Raw genomic sequence first — 20414 nt, forward strand, 5'->3', positions numbered from 1 at the left:
ACTTATTTCTGGAAGGAGTAATAGAAAAAGAACAATTAACACTTCCGGCGTATGGGATCTTAATTTATAGCGTTCAGTTCTAGTGCGTTACCACAGCTGGGTAAAGCAATATAAAACGTGATCTAAAGTACAATAGCTGCGATAATAGTATATACCGCGTAATATATTTAAAGCACAAAAAATGGACTGATAACTAGTTTGTAGGTTTCGAACATATTTTCACGAGATAATACCAAATGTGTTAGAGTTTCATTTCCCTTGAGACGAAACAGCGACCATTTCCCGAGCTGCATGGATCCTTAAATGGATAGTTACTGCCCAGTGTGTGACCTCGTAAAAATATTATCTTGTTATAGACGCCTTTTGAGTAAGCACAATTGGGGGAATATCGTTTTCGCTTCCCGTTCGTAAGCATGTACACGTTTTTGCTTTTGAACATATTAAGGTGATGAAGGTCGAGAGTTATTGAATTCTTGATCATTGTTTGGCAACTTTTCAGTTAGAATCCAATTTCGTTAATGTATAGAACGGCCATTATAGCTTCTGTCATGTAACTGAAAAGGTATAAAGAGACAGTGCACTTTGCACTAATGGGACTTCTGATGAAACAGCTCCCCAGGTGGTCCTTATAGCCATTTATCAAAACCAGGGCAAAACAAAGGAAAAAAGCGGTGTCATCTTTGCGACAAACTAATCTGTGGTGTTATGGGAAACTTAAAATCAATATGGCGCTTGCTCGGCGTTGTCTTCATATATGCAGTCACGCTACCTGTGGTGCAAGTTATGTTTCGGAAAGGCCCTTCTGTTCACTTCAGTGGCGTTTAGACCTGTGTGCGGTTCGCGCGTTCGCCATATCGATCCCACAATTTCGCTCACACTCGGGTTTTTCAAATATGTGTCTAGTTCCCTGCTTCTTGTATCACTCCGCTTAATCAAGTCCGCCCCAGTAATCTAAGAAAAAATGTTCACTCTCTAACTAAGACTCCATGCGCATGTTTTTCTCACTACAAAATACCTCTTGAAGTTACATCTCTCAGGGAATAGATTACATCATGTCAATTAAAGCTAAAAGCGTTGCCTTTGCATGTCTTTTGCTCCTAAGCGGATACGTAAATTTATGTCGAACTTGCTATGTTTCCCCCAAAGGCAAATCAGGTGAGCATCAACTACTAAGTTGATGCACTGAAACAAGACTACACGCGACAACACAACATTAACACAGAATTGCAAACTCCACGTGGAAACAGCACGTGCTTTTTGGGAGCATGCGCACCGCGACTCATTTAGTTTTAATGTAATGAGGAATGAAACTACATGGGGTGATTTTCTTTTGCAGTTGAAAGCGACTTGTGCAGAGAAAAAAACTGCCACTTTGGGGCTAGTTGTATCGTGACTCCAGATGGGCGAAACGCCAGCTGCGTCTGTCCAGAGAAGTGCCATAGTTACGGTGACCATGTTACATCTCATCCTGTATGCGGTTCGGATGGGGTCGACTATAAAAATAAATGCGAACTAGATCGAGCTGCTTGCAAAGCGCACGCCAATATCACCGTTATATTTAACGGAAATTGTGGTAAGTTTGGTGTTGGAATGTTGGAGAACATATATGTAAAGATGGTTCAGAAAAAAAACGAATTTTTCTTCCGGTTATCTCAGGTTCATTTGTAAAATTGAATTCAGGTGGTCCAGGTCGGTAAATTCAAATGAGGTAATTGGGATTGCTTCACGTACCTACCTCAGTGTAATTAAGTTTGCCCAGTGAGTGCAATCGAATTAAGTTGGGGATTACACGTAGATACCTCAAAACTGGTAATATCCTGAAAATGGTGCGTTTTCTATGAAAAGACGAACTAAGTGTTAAAACAGAATTACAGAAGATCCACATTTTTCGTTAATCCAAGAAGATTCTCACACAAACGGTCAAAAATATTCTTCTAAAAGTTTCTAAGAAAATTTGTAGAGTCCAGTTCATTAAAAGGAAGAAGCAACTCATAAGTATCCTTTCTCTTCAAGCTGGCAAGGAAATTTTTGATACGATATGTAAAATCAAAGAAAATTCCCTATTAAACTAATTCCACATGATCTGACTGAAGCTCTTTTTTAGCAAATTATTTCATATTTCACCTGGAAGTATGTTTAAACGAAAATACTTTAACATTGAAACAAAATTTTTTAGGAAAAATTGCGCATCAATTAAAATTATCAATATTTTTAAAATTCAGAATATTCACTTGATACGCAAAAGATAAATCTTTTTTTAAACCTAAAAGGGTACTTATTGCACAGTCATAAATGTTGTAAAGATCCTAGAAGGAGGTCCATGTAAACTGTTAAAAATTCTCGACGATTTTTCCACAGTTCACGTACTGAAATTAAGATCCAAGATCAAGAAGGTAAATTACTTCTTAAACTATGAACGTCATTTAAATTGCAGGTTTATATGATGAAGAAAATTCCCTAACGAAAAATTGATTTAGACTTGGTCGGTATTCTCTCTTGGAAGATTCTGCAGAATTATTTAATTTTAGAATATCGAAAATCCTAGAGACCTAAAATTTGCTTTTGGCTTTAAAAAAATTCATTGTAACGTAGATTTGAATTTTGAAAAAAAATCCTAACTCTCAAATAGCATTTTAAATGTTGTTAAATCTCAATGGATGTGCGGTACTGACACAACCTTAGAGCTTTTCTTGTGGTCTTATGCGCTTTATGCAGCAAAAACGGGAACGGCATACTCCTGATTTAATTAAATTCCTCGGAAATACATAAATGTTCGCATGATTTCAGAAAAAATCATTTTCAAAATGATGAATAAATTTTGCAATAAAAAATAAACAACTTGGACCTGCTTGAACATCCGAAAGAGTCATTTTTAATTTGTTTCAGATCCATGTGCTGGTGTTGAGTGCACGGAGCCTGAAGTATGTCAGTTAGACCCTCAACGCAATCCCGTATGTCAATGCGGTGATACTTGCCCTTTAGAATTCACCCCTGTCTGCGGCTCAGATGGGAAAACCTATCCGAATGAGTGTACTTTACGACAAGAGGCTTGCCGAACCAGAAAAGCCCTCAGTATTATTTACCGCGGAAAATGCAGCTCAGGTTTCTACATTTTTCTTACGTTTGTATTTCTGTTTCGAGGCTAAAGCCAATTTTCACCTAAAATAAAACGAACTCCTATTTAGTCCGGTTTCAAGATGGAAATCAATTAGACGACTTAGAACTGTCCATAGAAAGACTCGATAGGTTAGAATTGACTTTGGCAATCGTTTCCGCTGCCTATCTGGAACAAAATCAGACTGGTCCAGAAACCCTGGATTAGTTCCTAATTCTCATTTATTAGAACCGATTGTGTTATTGCCAGAGTTAATTCGCTATACTTTTTGAAAAGCAAATAATATTTCCCCTTGTGGGAGCATTTCTCGTAAAATATGGCTTTAACCTACATCCGAGAGAACATAAATAACTGGAGGTCGATTATCAAAAGACATTTTATAGGTATAAACCCATGCACGAGTGCTCGATGTACGGCGGGTCAAGAATGTTCAATAAATAAATTTGGCATAGCGGAATGTGTGTGCCCACCAGAATGTGAACCGACTATGCGACCAGTCTGTTCGAAGGATGGCCGAACATTTCCATCTGAATGTGAATTAAAAAGGGCCGCCTGCTTATCTCGCACAACAATCGAGATAGCATATACAGGGGTGTGCGGCGAAAAAGGGCCCTGTAGCGAACACGAGTGTCAGTTCGGTGCAACTTGCGTCGAAAAGTCGGGCTCCGCACATTGCGAGTGCCCCGTGTGCTCTTCCGAATTCGACCCTGTATGTGGCTCAGATGGCATTTCATATGGAAACGACTGTAAGCTTAGACTGGAAGCCTGCAAACACAGGAGGGATATAACGATCTTATATGGCGGACCTTGTAGTAAGTCTTTATAGGGCTGTGATAAAGTTTCTGGGTCGGAATTAATGTTGCTAGAGGTAATCCGTGAAAGTAGGCATATGACTCGGTTTTTATTGTTATGGCTCGGTGTTAATTTAGTTTAATGTCTTAAAACTAGTTTACGTGCTTAAAAAGCGAGCACATAACTTAACGAAACATGATACACACATATTTTTCATTTTCCGCCTTTTGCAAATTGTTCGCGTGTTTATTCATAAAGCAAGGCGAATGTGTTGTATCGTCAAAACTCCTCAGGGCTTTGACTTGGAACATTTAAAACTGTCTTACAACAAACTTCACTAATGGTTTACATAGCATAATTTTCAACACACATTCATCGAGTTCGCCTCCAGCTAAGACGTGAAAACTAGCAATATTTTCCACGATTAATTCTAACTTTCTAGTCAGATCATATTGTTGGCAACTATTTTATATATAGCATTATTATGAGAATTTTGTTGTTTTGTGACTTAAAGCTCGACTTGGGCTGACACGTTAAACATTCAGTAGCTTATATGAAATCTCTCATTTGAAGAGGGTCCGGACAGCTGCAAGCTGTTTATATTGCAATTTAGTATAATAAACCGTTTTTTCGCAAATTCACAGATGGTTGCGAAAACAAGAAGTGCGAATTCTATGCAGTTTGCGAGAGCGACGGGGTTGCAGAAGGGCGTTGTGTTTGTCCGCAAACATGCACCGACAATAAGGTAGGGCTTTTTGTCAGAATTTAGTTCCTCAATTTCATTTTAAACTATCGTTCCGAAACCATTTAAGTTTAGTGTGCATTTGTGTATGTATTTAAGGGATGTCGCTATTGGAATTTAGTATTAGGGGAATGGCTACTAAAGACTGAAAATTGAAGACAAGGAAAGGCGATTTGCTGAGCCAGATGAAATATTATTTTAATGAAAGTATACTTATACAGGGCGGCTGCGGAGCAACAGAATAACCGATTATAGTTTGGTAGTGAATAAATTGATAGAGCGACTCAGCTAAATTCGCCTTACGCAAATGTTGCTCGTTCTCGTTGTACGGGGTATTAAACTATTTTTTTAATTAGAAATAAGTCTAACAGTTTTTGACATACAGATTCCTATGCTCGGAAATAATTCGATGGCGCACTAAAAACGGCAATTCCTTATTTTTAGCCCATCGATTTTTATGCCGCACATTGTAACGTGAAATTCCGAGTCCTCGTTTTTTCTTACGCTTTAACCATCATCTTTAAGAATTTTAAGCATTTTAATTTTGTATGTCATTCTTATAATAAAGTTGCGTTAATAACACAAGAAAGTTTTCCTCAAAGAGTAGTAAAATGAGCGGGGTTCTAGGTCAACTCCTTTTATTAAAGGCAGAAGCACCTGAAAATTTACTACAGGGAAGCGGGGAAACGTGCCTGCTAAGATCACACCTATTAACGTTGGTCGCTACTTTTCATAAATCACAATTTTCTTATCTGCCTTTAAGTAAAACGTATGAATAAATCGTTAGGGAATCGAGCCGGTAAAATCTAAAACCGGCAGGGAATCGCACTAATGAAAAAGAATCTTATTTAAATGTAACTATGTATATTTGGGTCACGTAGGGATTTATTGAAATGCCGTGTTTATATTCCAAGCTGGTTCTCATAATTCCGGCCAGTGCATAGATGATAGTTAAATACATTTGTTCCCTTAGCTTAACAAGGGCCCGGTCTGCGGAACAGATGGAGTCACTTACGCAAACGAATGCGAGCTCAGGAAGAGCTCCTGCAGTACAAAACAACACATTCAGGCCGCTTATAAAGGAAACTGCGGTAAGATATAATTCGAATTACCTAATTATATTCGTAGAAGTTGTGTGTGGGTATCTGGAGGGCAAATAACACGGTTAAATTAACCGTACTATAGTTACATGGGCAAATAAAATTTTTAGAAACGCTTTAGGTGCAATAGTAGTGTTGACACACCAAACAATGATTTCAGATTTATGCGAGAACGTAGAGTGTAAATATGGGGCCCGATGCGAAGCAGGGGAATGTGTGTGCCCAACGAATTGCGATGGTTCCGGCGACGAGCCTGTTTGTGCATCAAACATGCGGACGTATCTAAACGAATGCGAAATGCAAAAAGTCATGTGTCAAGACTCGAATTCGGGGCCTTTAAGTGTCGTTTTCTATGGAGATTGCCGGGAACGCTTTCCTGCAGGCAGCAGTAAGTCTTCTTCATATCCAAATTTACTAATACACCTAGTTGACGCGCAGAGTTCATACAAAACTTATTTCGTTGCACGTCCGCGACACGCAAATCAGCACTTCTACCGAATTGGCAAAAAGAATTTTCAAAACTACAAAATATCCAAGTTGAAGCCATACAGAGTGTTAATTCGACGTTTCAACGTATTTTAAAGAGTGATTTTTTTAAGAATTTTTGGGTGAGAAGCGAATTTATTAACTGGGGTCCACATCGGCTAAGTTTTCGAGATACAAGATATGTAAATGAGATTTTTCATTTCATTTTATGATTATATTTTTTGAGGCATAGCATGAGGGTAAAATTTTTCGGAGCGGTAAAGTTAACGATGAGGAACTCAAATATTTACTCAGTTCTTCTTTACTGATAGAGGGCACCCTATACTGTAAGATATCCCCCAATTTAAATAAGTATAATTCGGTGCATCTAATTTTTGAGTAAAAAAAATTATTTGGGATTAAATTTTACCGATAAAATAACTCTTCATACCGCTAAAGTGTTCTTCCAGATTATCCACATTCTTGAACTTTCAAGACGTTTCTTTACCACTTTTTCCCTAACCCTGCAAAAGATATCGGCGACTTAGAGTCTTCAGGATCATCGCTTTTAATATAAATTTTCTTTAATCCTAATTTTAAAATAAATTAGTCAGGTCGTGATCTCTATAGACCTTTATCACTGACAGACACGTCTTAAACGTAAATAATAAAATATAGTTTGTATGCTAACCCATAACAGGTCCATCATATTTATCATCTCCTTTCTCATATATCACTTACGTATTGAGCGGGATAAAAATTTCAGGGTCCCGACATAACTGGAAGACATTTTCGATATTACTGCTTATTTTGTTAAAAACCTAATCAGCTGATCCAGATTGTTTATTAATTTGTCACAGATCTTCATATACGATATTTTCGATGCTTTATGAAAACCAAGCGCTCAGTCGCGGCTTCGGAGGAGGTCGAATAGTGCTGCTCAAATCATGACGGATGAATACTAAAATTATCTAGAAAAACTAAACGAATAATGTAGATTCTGCTATTAAATGGGCTTGAGACACGTTTCACGTGCATCTTTCCATGCCAGAAAAATAATAAAGGTTATCCATAGCGGATTTTAAGAACCTAACAGTGACCGTCAAAACCTGAACTAATTGTGTGTTAAAGAAAAAAAAATGCAAAAATCGTCCAATTTGCAAACAGAGATATGACAGACATGAATATTGCCTACGAAATAGCTCACGGTAATGCTCAAGCTGCAAAACGAATGTATTAAACGGGATTTCCCCATTGAGTTTCTCCAAAATTTTATTAATATTCACGCAAAACTTTATGAAGCTGGCTCAAGTGGACAATACATATCCCAAGAAGTCCTGCATGAATCCGAACAGTTAAGATTGAAAAAGCTGTCATAAATAAAATTGAACAAGGCAAACAAAGTAGTGCACGAAAAATTGCTGGTGAAATGAATATTACAGATGTAACTGTGTGGAAAATTTTAAAATCTCAACACCTTTATCCTCATAATATGCAAAGTGTGCAGGCTCTATTACGTAGGAATTTTCCTCTCAAACGAAATTTTTGCGCTTGATTATGTACGCGATTAACAGCAACCTTTATAAATAATATATTTTTCATATATGAAGGTTTTCTTAGCACCATCACCAATTTTGACAATAATCATATTTGAGCTCCAGAGAATACGCATACTTCCATAAAATACCATCAACTCAAGTATAATTTTCTCTGGGCATTTAGATAGGAATTATCACTGGTTATATTATCGGACGTTGCCGGCTTCCACAACACCACGGAAGGTTTTTGGAATTCGGTCTTCCTGATCATTTAGAAGACATTGAATTAAGGACCAGACAAAGGATGTGGTTCATGCACGATGGTGCACCACCACAGTTTAGTTTAATTGCGCGTCAATTTCTGGACAACTTCCCTGACCGTTCGATCGGAAGAGCGAGACCGCATGCATGGCTTCCCGGATTACCCGATTTGAATTATTTAGATTTTTTTTTTGTGGCGTTACTTGCAGTGACTAGTTCATAAAGCAGCAACCGAAAATGGTGATAACGTGACAAACAGGATATTTAAGTCGGGTGCCATTAGCCAACGTACATAATGTATATTTGAAATGAAGGCTTTCGGGGATGATTGGGTAAGAGGGTTCACTGGAAATATTAGTTCATTATTAATGATACTATTTAATTTTGTCATTTTCCTAGGCTAGTTATTTGATAGTTATTGTTTTGATGGTGAAAACTTCAACTTGAAACTCGTTTATATTTCAAAACAGCTACTTGTAGCGAAAAGTACCAAAGAGTACTTTCGACGGGTAAAAATAAATGGGGAATGATTTTTTATTGAAAAATTAGGTACAGTAAGCTCGAAAAAAGTTATGGCTATTTAAATATATCACTGTACCCAGTGCCTACAGTCAGTAAACAAAACACTGAGTAAATAATGATAATAATAATAATAATGACAATATCACTTGTGTGTCATCAGTGTAAATGTTTCTAATTTCTTGTCGAGAATAGAATTTGAGGAGCTTGCTTCTCAAACCTGTGTCTATTACTAAAGATTTTTAAATAAGCAAAATATACGTTCATAAATAAATATTTTTCTGCAAGATTTTCTAAGTTTTAAGTTTAGTATAATTCTTAACGTCCTCTTCGAACAAATAAAAACTTTTAGTGCATACTTACTACTTCCATCCATAACAATCCCATATCTAATGATACTTTCGAAAGTTGCATAATAAATTATTTTCCTAACACGAAACTGAATATATTCGCAAATTACTCTCATTGTATAGCATATCGAGTTTAGCCTACTTACTACGTTGTGTACGTGATACTCCCCCGACATACATGTATAACTATCGATTATCAATCCTAAACGATTTATTTTTTTTTTTAATCGGAACTTTCGCTGTTTGTAGTTCTATATTAGTTACCTCCTTCAATAGGAAAATTTTAACGACTTTAAGTGTGTGATGTTGGCCTTTCTTCCATTTAATGTTAACCAATTTTCTGCAAACACAATACTATTGTCTGACGTGCCCTTTTTAATGTCTTGTTTAATTTTATTTGTATTGTTTCTCGCCATTTCAACGTTACTGCCTCCGGCGCAATTCGCCAGTTGGCGTAATTCGTAATTACGTCTAACTTAAAACAAATTGTTTACATAAAAAATAAACCAGACCGGATCCTCGGCACCATCCTGTAGCACTTCCATTTTGTAATTTTTTTTATTGCCACAGTACTCTGCTTTGACCTCCAACCAGAGCAATAACCTATTTCTTTCCGGACAAGTACGATTTGAGTTGAGTTGCTGAGTTTATACCAGGTGTCTCTTATTGGTAGACCGATCCGCTATCCCGAGATTGCTTATGGAAAAATAATTAGACTTTCTTTATGGCACTTTATGCTCATTATTCAGGGTGTTGAAGTTAATTAAAAAAAATTCTTTTGCCAATAATTTGGGTAATTCTTAACATATTTCAATGTCATTTGGCAGCAATGTATAGTACGATGATTCTTATAATTAAGATAAAAATGTTTGGAGAAGCAATGGGGAAGCTGGGGGGTCGTTTACAACTTTTCCTCCCCACTTTATTTTGCGGCCGTCAACGGTGCATTTGTTTAGTTATGCAAATTAGTTGTTTCTTTATCGAAATTTCTTCATTATGGTAAAATTCTGATTTACATCTTACTTTAGAAGATATTTTTATTTATTGCCCCCCAATACGTGGCTTTCGCTATTTATTTATTTAATTACTCTAGGAGAAAGACGAAATTTAAGAACTTGTCCATAACAATCCGGGTATCAGCACACAAATTATTGCTTTTCACGTGTAAAATCAAGACATGAACAAATGTAATGTACTCTAAGCACTAAAACAGCAATGTTTGTTTTAGAAGTATGTTTTCGATTAAATAAAAAAAATGAAAGCCACAAATTGGGATTCAATATGCAGAAATATTTTCTATAGAAAGCTAATAATAAAAATTTTACAAGAATGAAGAATTTCAGATAAAGAAACATCTAATTTGAATAGCTAAATAAATGCACCGTTGGCATGCGCAAGAAAAGGATGGAAGGAAAACTTGTACACGACCCCCATTTACTCCATTGTTTCTTCAAAATTTTTTACTCAAGTCATACGAAATGTGCGCCTATATATCACTGCAAAATTTTATTAAAATATGTTGCTGAACACCCAAATTTAATAAAAAGATTTTTTTTTACTAACTTAACATCATGCATAATAAGTATAATGCGTCAAGGGAAAAAGCGCCATAGGGAAAGTCTAATTATTTTCGCATAAGGAGTCCCCGGTTGGCGGATTAGCCTGCTAGTACGAGACATCCTGTATAGTGTAATGTCAATATCCCTTCTGTCATAAACCTTACTTAAGTTAAAACCCCCACACTGCTCTCCTATATCGTTTCCAAAACGTTCGCAGTGAATTCGAAAATTGCCACATTCGTAGATCTATCCAGTCCATTATCGGGTTGATTTTTTAAAACATGTGATGTTTCATGACAAAGCTACGGATAGACTTGCATGTGAACTTGCATGTGAATATTTCAACTATAATAGACGTAACAGACATCAACCTAATCGGTCCATATTCCCCATTGCTTTGGAGTCACCTTTTTTTTTTTTTAACAAAGGAATGACCAATACCTTTTCGAATCGGCCAGGACATATCTCCAATGTAATAGCGTTACTCAGTACTATCAGAAAACCCCATGTTTGATTCATCACAGATTTCAGGCATGTCGTCAGGACCAGCGGTTGATTTATCTTAAAATTTATGTAGAATTGATAGAATTTCTTCCCTGTCCCACAACTCCAAACTAATATTTGCAACACTAAATCCCACGTCACTTTCAAACAGCATTACTTGTAGCTCCGGCACTAATTTTGGAGCAACATTGACGAAATACTCATTAAAGTTATTAGCTGCAGCATATTTACAACCGTCGGTTTTTGTTTCGGGTTTGATCAGATCAATATTTGATTTTCCCATCAGTAACTTTCCCGGTATGCAAAATTTCGTCCGAATGCCGCGTTATTGCGGCATTTGGACGGTTATTGAAAATATAATCAAAAGATGAAATTAAAATTTTAATTTGAATACCTTGTATCTTGCGAATTTAAACGTGCGCTTTCATTGCACGTTTAATTTTGCATATACATAGCGGCCCAAATTGAGCCTCGACGTATGAACACCTTGGGAACTATAAGAGCTAAGAAGATGGTTAAATAGGAAAAGTTAAAGGAACGTTAAATGTCACTCCAGTGCAATTTTCAAAACGTTTTGAAATGTCCTCTTTTCTGATTTCCTTCCGAAAAACCGGAAACGGCTTTCAAAAAGTACTGCCGTTTTCCGAATTTGAAATATTCCTCACATATGTATAACGGTTGGTAGAACAGTTTTTTGCTAGCCATCCAACCATGAATTAAGATTTTGGTTGTGACCTTTTGGTCTCGAGGAGTCAACGTCAACTTGTTTTTTTTTTATTGATTTAATAATGCTGGGGGCGTGAGTCTTCGAATCTTTTTAAATTCTGATCCTCATGCCAAGTTTCTCTTGTCTGACTTGAAAAACGTGGTGCCTTTGCTCAACTAAAATAAACCCAGTTGTTCGTTTCGGGACACTTGTGGGTACGTACAGCGTCGCGAAATGATATTTCGTGATTTGGAGTAACTAATAGCTCTAGATGCTCCTCTGGTCCTTCGCTACAGTGTTCCTGCCTACTTGCCATTTGGCTGAACTCGTTCTTGCCAAAACTCGGGAACAAAATTGTGCACGTGCGACGTCCTTGTCCCGGACACTCTATATACGTGTCTATCTTCTTCTAACGCGTCCTTTTAAACAAACACAAGTGACAGAATTGTTGTGATCGAAAACCGGTGTAACGGTACGCTATTTAGTAACTTGCGATTCAAGTGGCATGCAACGTGTTTTGTTCCGTACGACCTATATACACCCATTAGTTGAAACCGTCTATAAATTTTTAAATTATCGATGAGTCTAATCCCCCCGGAAAACGAGATTTCCTCGCATAAGTGATTTAGGATTAGGGTGAAATCGGCTGTTTCAGCAGAGCTAATGAAACGAAAGTGCATTTCACTTGGGACGCATAATCGCCTTAGTTTAGTTAACTTCACGCTATTAACTTCTAATGGTGCCCTGTAGCTACGCTGGGCTCATTGACGAACGCTCCACCAACCGAACCGGTCACAGGACAAACGGACAACTTTATTTCGAATACGAGCTCCAATGCAAAGGAGGCTTGCAGGGACATTCACTGCGATTTCGAGGCTACGTGCGAATTAGGACCGGACAACTTTCCACGTTGCACCTGCAAGTTCGACTGCGCCAGTGCGGCCCTGGCAAATCCAGTTTCCACTAAGCCAGTTTGCGCTTCCGACTTAAGAATTTATCCCTCCATATGTGCGATGAAAATGGAGGCCTGTCAAAGACAAGAAGAGCTGCGACTCAGACCACTAGAGCTTTGCCAAGGTTTGATTAACTGAGCACTCGGCACTTCTATCTATCTTCGTGTTTCGATTAAGTTTCGCTCGATCTTAAGAGGTTTGCCTAAAGTAGACTTCACTAATGGTTTACCGCGTTTTAGGACACTTTACACATGAAATTGGTCCTTATTATGTTTGTTCCCCCTCTGATCGCTTGAAATTACTGGAACGCAACCAACGACCGAGTTCGTCTCAGGTCTCTATGCCAAATATTGTCCCGAAGCGACTAAATTAATTATTCGAAATGTTTCAATATAAGATAAACGTTTAGAGTAGCTTCAGTATCAATTTCTGGAATTGGATTAGGCATTCAGGAGCGTTGACGTCTTTACGACGAAGCTTCTCTAAAAAGGAAAGCTAATAAGTAGTTCTCTGCGTTCTTTAATTCCTTTTTCTAATGTAATCCGATTCGTTCTCGAACTGATCTCAAGTGATCGGGGATTTATCAAATAAACACATTTCGCTTAACTGCTTTAGTGAAGGCTGCTAGGGCACAGCAAATAAATGGCCTCGGCTTTCCTTTTCATTCACTTAGGATAGATCTTACCGAATGGTTAAAATTTCTCTTTTTGCAACGTTCAAAATACGCCTCATTATCAAATTAAAACTTTCCCGAAAACGAAGTGATTTCTCCGATCTCGCCAAAATTGAATAACTGCCTTAGACTGTCGGCCAGGATTTATGCTCCCCACCTTCGAAATTAAATTAAAACTAATGAAGCTTCCACGTTTAAGGTTATTATATGAACCTAGTGGAAGATCGGGAGCATAAATCCGCCAGCCCTTTTTTTGTCCCATCTGTAGTGTTTTAATAGGGATGGAAGTGAAACCCTGTAAGGGTGAAAAACCCGTAACGGATCCTGCAACGGGGCGGGAATTGGATTGTGGTAACGGCCCTTTCCGGCAAGACTGTCCTTCTGGCACTTATTGCCACCAGACGACCCGTTTTTCGAGGTGCTGTCGCAAAGGTAAATTGAGAAGTTTCCTTTTAATTATTTCATTAAAGCAAATAATACCGCCTCCAATTCCTTCATTAATATAGCATTTGTACGGAGAAATTGGATTTCCCACGGAATATACATTGTTGAACTGCTCAACTTCGCTTCATCGATCTTTGAAATGTTTACCGTGAATCCACTAAACTAAATCTTTTTGTTTTCTCCCATCAAAATCGCAATGTTGCACTTTGCATCTATATCTTGAGACATATGCGGGATGAGTCGGGATGACCGTGTCAAACTTCAGGAGCGTGTCGTACCTGAAAACTAAACGTAAAAACACACAGAAGTTGTCATCCGATTTTCATTTGTTTACAAGTTATCAAAAAATTCATATTTTTCGTAAAAAAATTCATAAATAAACATTTCGGTTCTTACAATGTTTTGTTTATAAATGTCATCTAACACCTACGGTGACTTCTAAACATTTTCTAGTTACTTCCTCTATGGAGAGCATTCGTTGCGCTCCTAATTGCCTCATTTCCTTCTTTAATATCAGCTGCAGCATTTCTAATGCGATCAACTGGTGCATCTCGAGTGTGCACTTTTACTTTGTACACCTCATTTTTTAACCATCACTACAAGTAATATTTTAATGGTGTCAGGCCTGAATATCTTGGAGGCCAACTAATTGGACCACCGCGATCAATCCAACGCCCTGAGGAACTTTCGTCTAAATGTTGCTTAACCTGTCGAGCAGAATTTGCATATTCTAAATTTGAATAAATGTTTGGCACTTTGCAGCACATTAACTGAATTAGAAAATAAACCTAAAATCGGCGTCAGTATCATTAAGAACAAAAGTACCTTTATCGTAAATAGAACGTTAGTTGAAAAAACATTATTTACGGTATAACTTGTAAATAAATGAAAATCGAGTAACATTTGGGCATTTTTACATTTATTTTTCCTTTCAAAGGCCGTGCCGAAGTTTGGCACGATTCTTCCGACTCGTCCTGTATATTCATATGTAGATCGTGGAAAATATTAAATTGCAACAGGTTTTTTAGCGTCAAGTTTATCCGTCCCATTGAACTCTCGGTAGTTGATTTTAGTGCGCCGGCAAACCTTATTTTACCTCTATTTTGCTCTTTCTCAATCGTTCTCTTCTACAACCCCATTGGTGTCTTGACGTGTTAATACACAGATGACGGCAGCACTAATCCAAAGAAATCGATTTTTTAAGTAAGTGTATCCACAATTTCTGTTTTTGAAAGCGTGCATTTTGGTTGAGTAAAATCAATCAAGCAAGTTTATTTCGAACAAAAGCTCAGGAAAGAGATTTGGTAATGATTTATTCTCTCAATTTTCTCTCCATTCATCTAAACTCCGCCGGACTTTCAAGTTTTCATTTCTATTTTGAAAGAACACTTTGTCTGATGTCCTTTATTTTGATCCAGTTTTTTGAGGCAGGTGCTTCTCCCATGTACTCGTTAAAATGCATTTAAGTCGTCCCAGTGACTGGGTTTTCAAGGGTTCACGGAATTTACTGTTCAAAATTATCTATTTCTGAGCACGCTCCCGCCATGCATTTGGCGAGACTTTTGGCATAAACCAGATTTAATTACTTCGTAGTCAAGATTTTATGTTTTTTTGTTTTTTTTTTTTTTTAATTTATCGAAAAAGTTTCCGAGACATTCTTATTTAATTGCAATATCTCTTTAATGGAACTTACGTAATTAATTCTTAATGAGATCTCTTTGTATGTCAGTCAGTTTGGACATTTATATTCCTGGAAAAAAATGATTTTTTAAATGTGACCCGTAATACTTGATTTTGAGTGTTCGTGTTTGTTTAACCTTCCGAGACACGAATTAATGCGGTCCCAACAAGTGTCGAATCTTATTAGAGTGACTCACAATAGTTTCGAGACTTAGTTGCAACAACTCTCAAAACGTGCTAATTATAAATAAAGAAAATACCTCGGTAGGAAAATGCCTGCTGTAGTCCAGGGAGCTGCCTTTAAGGGCTCGTTTTAATTAGTTGTTACTACAAAGAATCGCCTGTTTGGAAATATTAATAATTTGAGATGCCGCCGACAAGCTAGTGTCTTGGAAAAGTTTCCAAGTTTTTATTAAAACATCTTGAGAGTCAGGTTTAAAGCTACGTTTAATATCAAAAGTTTTTTTTATATAAAATTTCGGTCGTAATATCCAGCGCTAACAAAGTGGGAATGTTTTACTTGTCGGACAAACTTTAATTTTAAAATCGGAAAAATTCGTTCGGGCTTTAGAAGTTTTTATCACGGATCAAAGCCGTTTCACATAAAATCAATTTTTAACACAAACATGACTTTTTTTTAGATAAAAACTTCATAGAAATGAAAAGCTGTGAGGATAGTTGGTTCGGTTGTTGCCCCGATGGTAAAACCCCTGCGGAAGGGCAAAATTTCGCAGGATGCCCGTTGTCGTGTGGTTGTAACCGACTGGGGTCCTATTCTGAATACTGCGACGTAAAAACTAATAAATGTAAATGCAGACCTGGAGTAGGTGGAGACAAATGCGACCGTTGCGAACCTGGATTTTGGGGTCTGCCGAAAATATCCTCGGGATTTAAAGGATGTTTACGTAAGAGTTTCCTTTGTTTTTATAATTTTATTTCGTAGGTAGAAAACGGTAGGCAAATTTGTCTTGTGAAACGTTCCCGCCGAAAGACATTAGAATATACAGCAAATTACATTTATTTTTCTTTCAGTCAATTATTATCGCCCTGTTCCTTCTTTAGACGGGAGCGATTTATTTTGTAGTCGTAGGCACAGAAATTAAATTATAAGTGGAGAATGTTCTTTTTCTAGCTTGCGGTTGTTCCATGTTCGGATCCGTAAGAGACGATTGCGAACAAATGACCGGGAGATGTGTTTGCAAGCCAGGCGTTCAAGGTCAGAAATGTACAGTCTGCACTAACCACAATAAAGTTCTCAGCTCTAATGGATGTGTCTCAGGTAGAAATTTCAGAAGAATACGTCATCATCAAAAATGTAGCGTCTAATTGAATTTCTAATAATATTCTATAGCTGATCTGACGACGACTCCTCCGGCTACGTGCAAAGAATTGATTTGTTACTTTGAGGCGACATGCGTTGAAAGAAGCGGATTCGCTGTATGCGAATGTCATGAACAATGCCCCCAGGACAATGAGGTGCAAGTACGTAACCCGAATATATTATTTAGAAAGTTTTATCAACACCACTTTTTCCAACAACGCTTTACAAACCCTAAGAAACCGGCGATTCCTGCGGAATTCCAAGTCCTGAGAATGGGAAAAAATGTATTTCCGACGCTGACTAACTTTATTTAGCTTTGTTCAAACTCCCTCTGAATTTGTAATGGCTTCTTAACCAGGGATATTCGGAGCTGACATTAACATAGGAACGAAACGTGAAGGTGAACAACAAAAGCTCTTGTTAGATTTCGCTGCAGTTCTGAACTAGTTTTCACGGAATTGAGGATGAACGAACGAAAATATTTTCAAAATATTAGTATTCATCACCCCTGTCCTTTTGCATCCATTAAAAATTACGTATTGGTCAATGATAGGCCGCATGATTAAATATATATATATATATATATATATATATATATATATATATTTTTTTTTTTTTTACTGAAGAAAAGACGTGTTTCAGACGGTTTGCGGCAGCGATGGACATACGTACAATTCTCCTTGCGAATTGAACGAGGTGGCATGCCGGCTACAAAAAGACATTGTTGTTCAAGCATTTGGAACCTGTAAGGGTAAGTCACGGGGAAGAATTTCATATTTAATTTTATCTTGAAGTCGTCAATATCTTTACACTTCAAAAATGAGTCATTCCCAAAAAACGGCGCAAATAAGTTCCAAGTTCGACTCTCTACGGTGGTCTCAACATGAAGTCGCTTAAATGAAATCTTTTACACTCAGTTATGACTAAAAGAAGAGTATTCGATCAGTTAGTTATATAAAAAAAATATATTAAAAAAAAATGCGATTACCTTCCAGAACATCTGAACGAACCGCAAATTTGCATTTTATTTGCAGTGGTGGTCTAGCTTAAATCAAAGAGAAACATAAAAATTAATATTATTTCCATATGGTTTTTTCACTGGTAACAACCTATAAATGTTTTTTCACTATGCGACGTTTCGGTTTTCCAATACCATCCTCAATTTTTTTTACGTAAAAAGTACAGGTTGTCCTTTTCCGAAATTCGACTGTGAGGATCTCGGTAAATGTAAAAGATGCGAAGTCGGTTAAGTTGAAGCAAAGTTGCGCAAAATAGAGGTCGAGAATAAGCCATATTAAAATTTTCAAAATTTACATAAATTTCTGAGGTATTTGAAATAAACTGAGGCCAAAATAAAAATGTCTGATTAAAGTTGCAGTTTTTCGTACCTTTTATGGTTATCGAGTAGATAAAAGCACATATGTAATTATATGCACCAATCCTTCGGGCGTAGTATTTATCAACCTGTTCAACTGTGTTTCTAAACATTTCAAGCATCGAAACTATTTATTCAAACAGACGATATGATTCCTGGAACCGACTGGCCTCTACGTCGGTATACCCCTCTTCAATTTACCCAACCAGATGAGGCAAATTCTCCTCTATCGAAGTCAACAAGGCACCTCTTGGTGCCGGATACTCGGACCTACTATGGAAGTGCAACCAGACCTTTAAGTTCTGATACCAAAGACACCAGGGGTGAGATTTTCACAAATTCGCTTTAAATCCGCTTGGTTTAATAATGTAACAACTAGTATTGGCTCGTGTAACTACTCAGTTAATATAAAAATTGCCTAAACGCTGGTGTAATCACTACTTGCATTTGCTGTTCCCGAAATTCGCTGCTCTGGTGCTTTGTACGTTTTCATATATAACTTACTAACGGCAAACTTTGCAAAACTAACCACCTAACAAGGAAAATTCGTACAAAACTCCATGGGCTGACTTAAACGAATATTTCTAGATGGAGATATTGCTCTAGCTTATAGACCAACCCCGGCTACGGTCAGGATAACGGCGTTACTAGGAGACTTGTGCTCCAAGAGCTCCGAATGTCTGATATTAAACAGCTATTGTGTGGCGGGGGCTTGCACTTGCTTACCGGATTATTACGCTTCGAACGATAGACAAAATTGTATAGGTAAGACGTCTCTTCACTCTATTCAATTGAGCCGACGTTGGAGGGATCGATGAGTTCGTTTGTCCAAAGCAATACAACTAAAATAAGGCCCATTTGGCGGATGAGAGCTATAGGTGCTTCTGGCTAAGTGCATTGGCTTACCTGTTCGAGATAAAGAAAAAAAGAAGCTATATTAGTAGATAAAAGGTTTGCTCTACAGTGGATCCAGTCATTAGGAATAAATACAAATATTCAACGAACGGGAAAAATTTTCCAAGGAACAGTTAACGTCATAAAAAATCAATTAAAGAATGTTGACGAAGGGGGAAATTTTTATGTGGCTAGACGAAGAAGAAAAAATTCTACAGTTTAAGTTATTATATTTAATATTCCAGGCCTTTCAACTCATTCAGTCCGAAATTAAGAACATTCTGCTTTTGAATTAGTAAAGTCGTGCCCATCATCACCAAACATCAACACATGTTTAGGTTTTTATAATTCATTTATACTTAGTGTCCAATCTTCTCATCATCGCTAAGATCCAAATATGTCATTTTTAATGGTGCTTTCCAAGTATCATTATCACAACAAATTAATATATTTCTTTGCATGGATGTTTCGTGTTTACAATATCATGGTTCATATTACGATACCTGGTTTTCTCTTGTTTTGAATCCAATTTTTCTTGATTGAACTTATACCAAGCATACTTTAATGGGTTTAATCAAATATAAGGCACCTAAGTTTAAACGTGGAACATTATATATAAATAAATGAAAGCCGTCTAAACCGAGGATATTACTCTTAAATAATAAAACTTATGAGAAATGCTAGAAATTTCCCCTAAGGAGGAAACCTTTTGAAGGCGATGTAATATCTTCAAGTTTTCCCTTTTTCAAAGTGTAGCATTTTTTTCTATGTTATTTGATATAACCTTGAATTGTCCCTTCAAGAAGATATTTTCTATAATTTGAGTTATCTAAATAATAGTAATAATCTTGGAAATTGCACAATTTCTGTTCATTAATTTAAAATTATTATTTGTTGTTAGACGTTGATAAATTTTCAATTTATCTCTAATAAAAGAAAAGTCAATAGTTAAAATCCCCAGAATAATATATGGTGATCATGGTTTGTGAATAGCTCCTTGATAATCTGTTCCTCAAAAATAGGTTAAAATATAATTGAAAAAAAAAATGAGTACCTTTCTTAAAATAAACATCTCTGAAAAAAACCCTATACCAAAAACCTGTTATATTCTTTTAAGGCAAGGTTTTTTAAGGTTCTGAGTTAGACTCAGAATTCACGCTAGGAATCCCTATAAGAAAGTCGATTTTTTTAGAATTTTTGAATCGAAATCTGTTTTCGAAGTTTCTTCGAAATAAGTCCCTCTTTATTAGATTCAGATTTCACTCCAGAAGTTTCTCCTAAATGGCTGAATTTTAATGAAGTTTTATTCGTATCGAATAATTCAGGTTCCATCTCACAAAAAGGCTGCCTCACAAAATTATAAACTTTTCCAGCTTCCTATGAAATGCGTCGATAAACGAGTAGGTATTCCAAGTTGAATTTG

The 20414-nt window shown here is 36.9% G+C and overlaps 1 protein-coding gene across 12 annotated transcripts in view; it reads left to right on the top strand.

Moving 5' to 3' along the window:
- The window catches only part of LOC136348488 (agrin-like), a 198601-nt gene that overhangs the window by 150357 nt on the left and 27830 nt on the right, over nt 1-20414 (top strand). For 9 of the 12 annotated variants that reach the window (XM_066299338.1, XM_066299340.1, XM_066299345.1 and 6 more), the window contains 14 exons: nt 1337-1573; nt 2887-3102; nt 3499-3927; nt 4552-4652; nt 5623-5740; nt 5910-6137; nt 12402-12728; nt 13557-13709; nt 16043-16306; nt 16534-16680; nt 16753-16883; nt 17365-17473; nt 18241-18420; nt 18686-18862. In XM_066299338.1, the coding sequence (XP_066155435.1) occupies nt 1337-1573; nt 2887-3102; nt 3499-3927; nt 4552-4652; nt 5623-5740; nt 5910-6137; nt 12402-12728; nt 13557-13709; nt 16043-16306; nt 16534-16680; nt 16753-16883; nt 17365-17473; nt 18241-18420; nt 18686-18862 (2817 nt within the window). Of the gene's footprint in view, nt 1-826; nt 1156-1336; nt 1574-2886; nt 3103-3498; nt 3928-4551; nt 4653-5622; nt 5741-5909; nt 6138-12401; nt 12729-13556; nt 13710-16042; nt 16307-16533; nt 16681-16752; nt 16884-17364; nt 17474-18240; nt 18421-18685; nt 18863-20414 lie in introns of those variants that run through there. The other 3 variants (XM_066299346.1, XM_066299337.1, XM_066299344.1) reach the window with 3 other exon arrangements.

This window comes from Euwallacea fornicatus, chromosome 33 (genome assembly GCF_040115645.1).
Source record: "Euwallacea fornicatus isolate EFF26 chromosome 33, ASM4011564v1, whole genome shotgun sequence".
Classification (NCBI taxonomy): domain Eukaryota; kingdom Metazoa; phylum Arthropoda; class Insecta; order Coleoptera; family Curculionidae; genus Euwallacea; species Euwallacea fornicatus.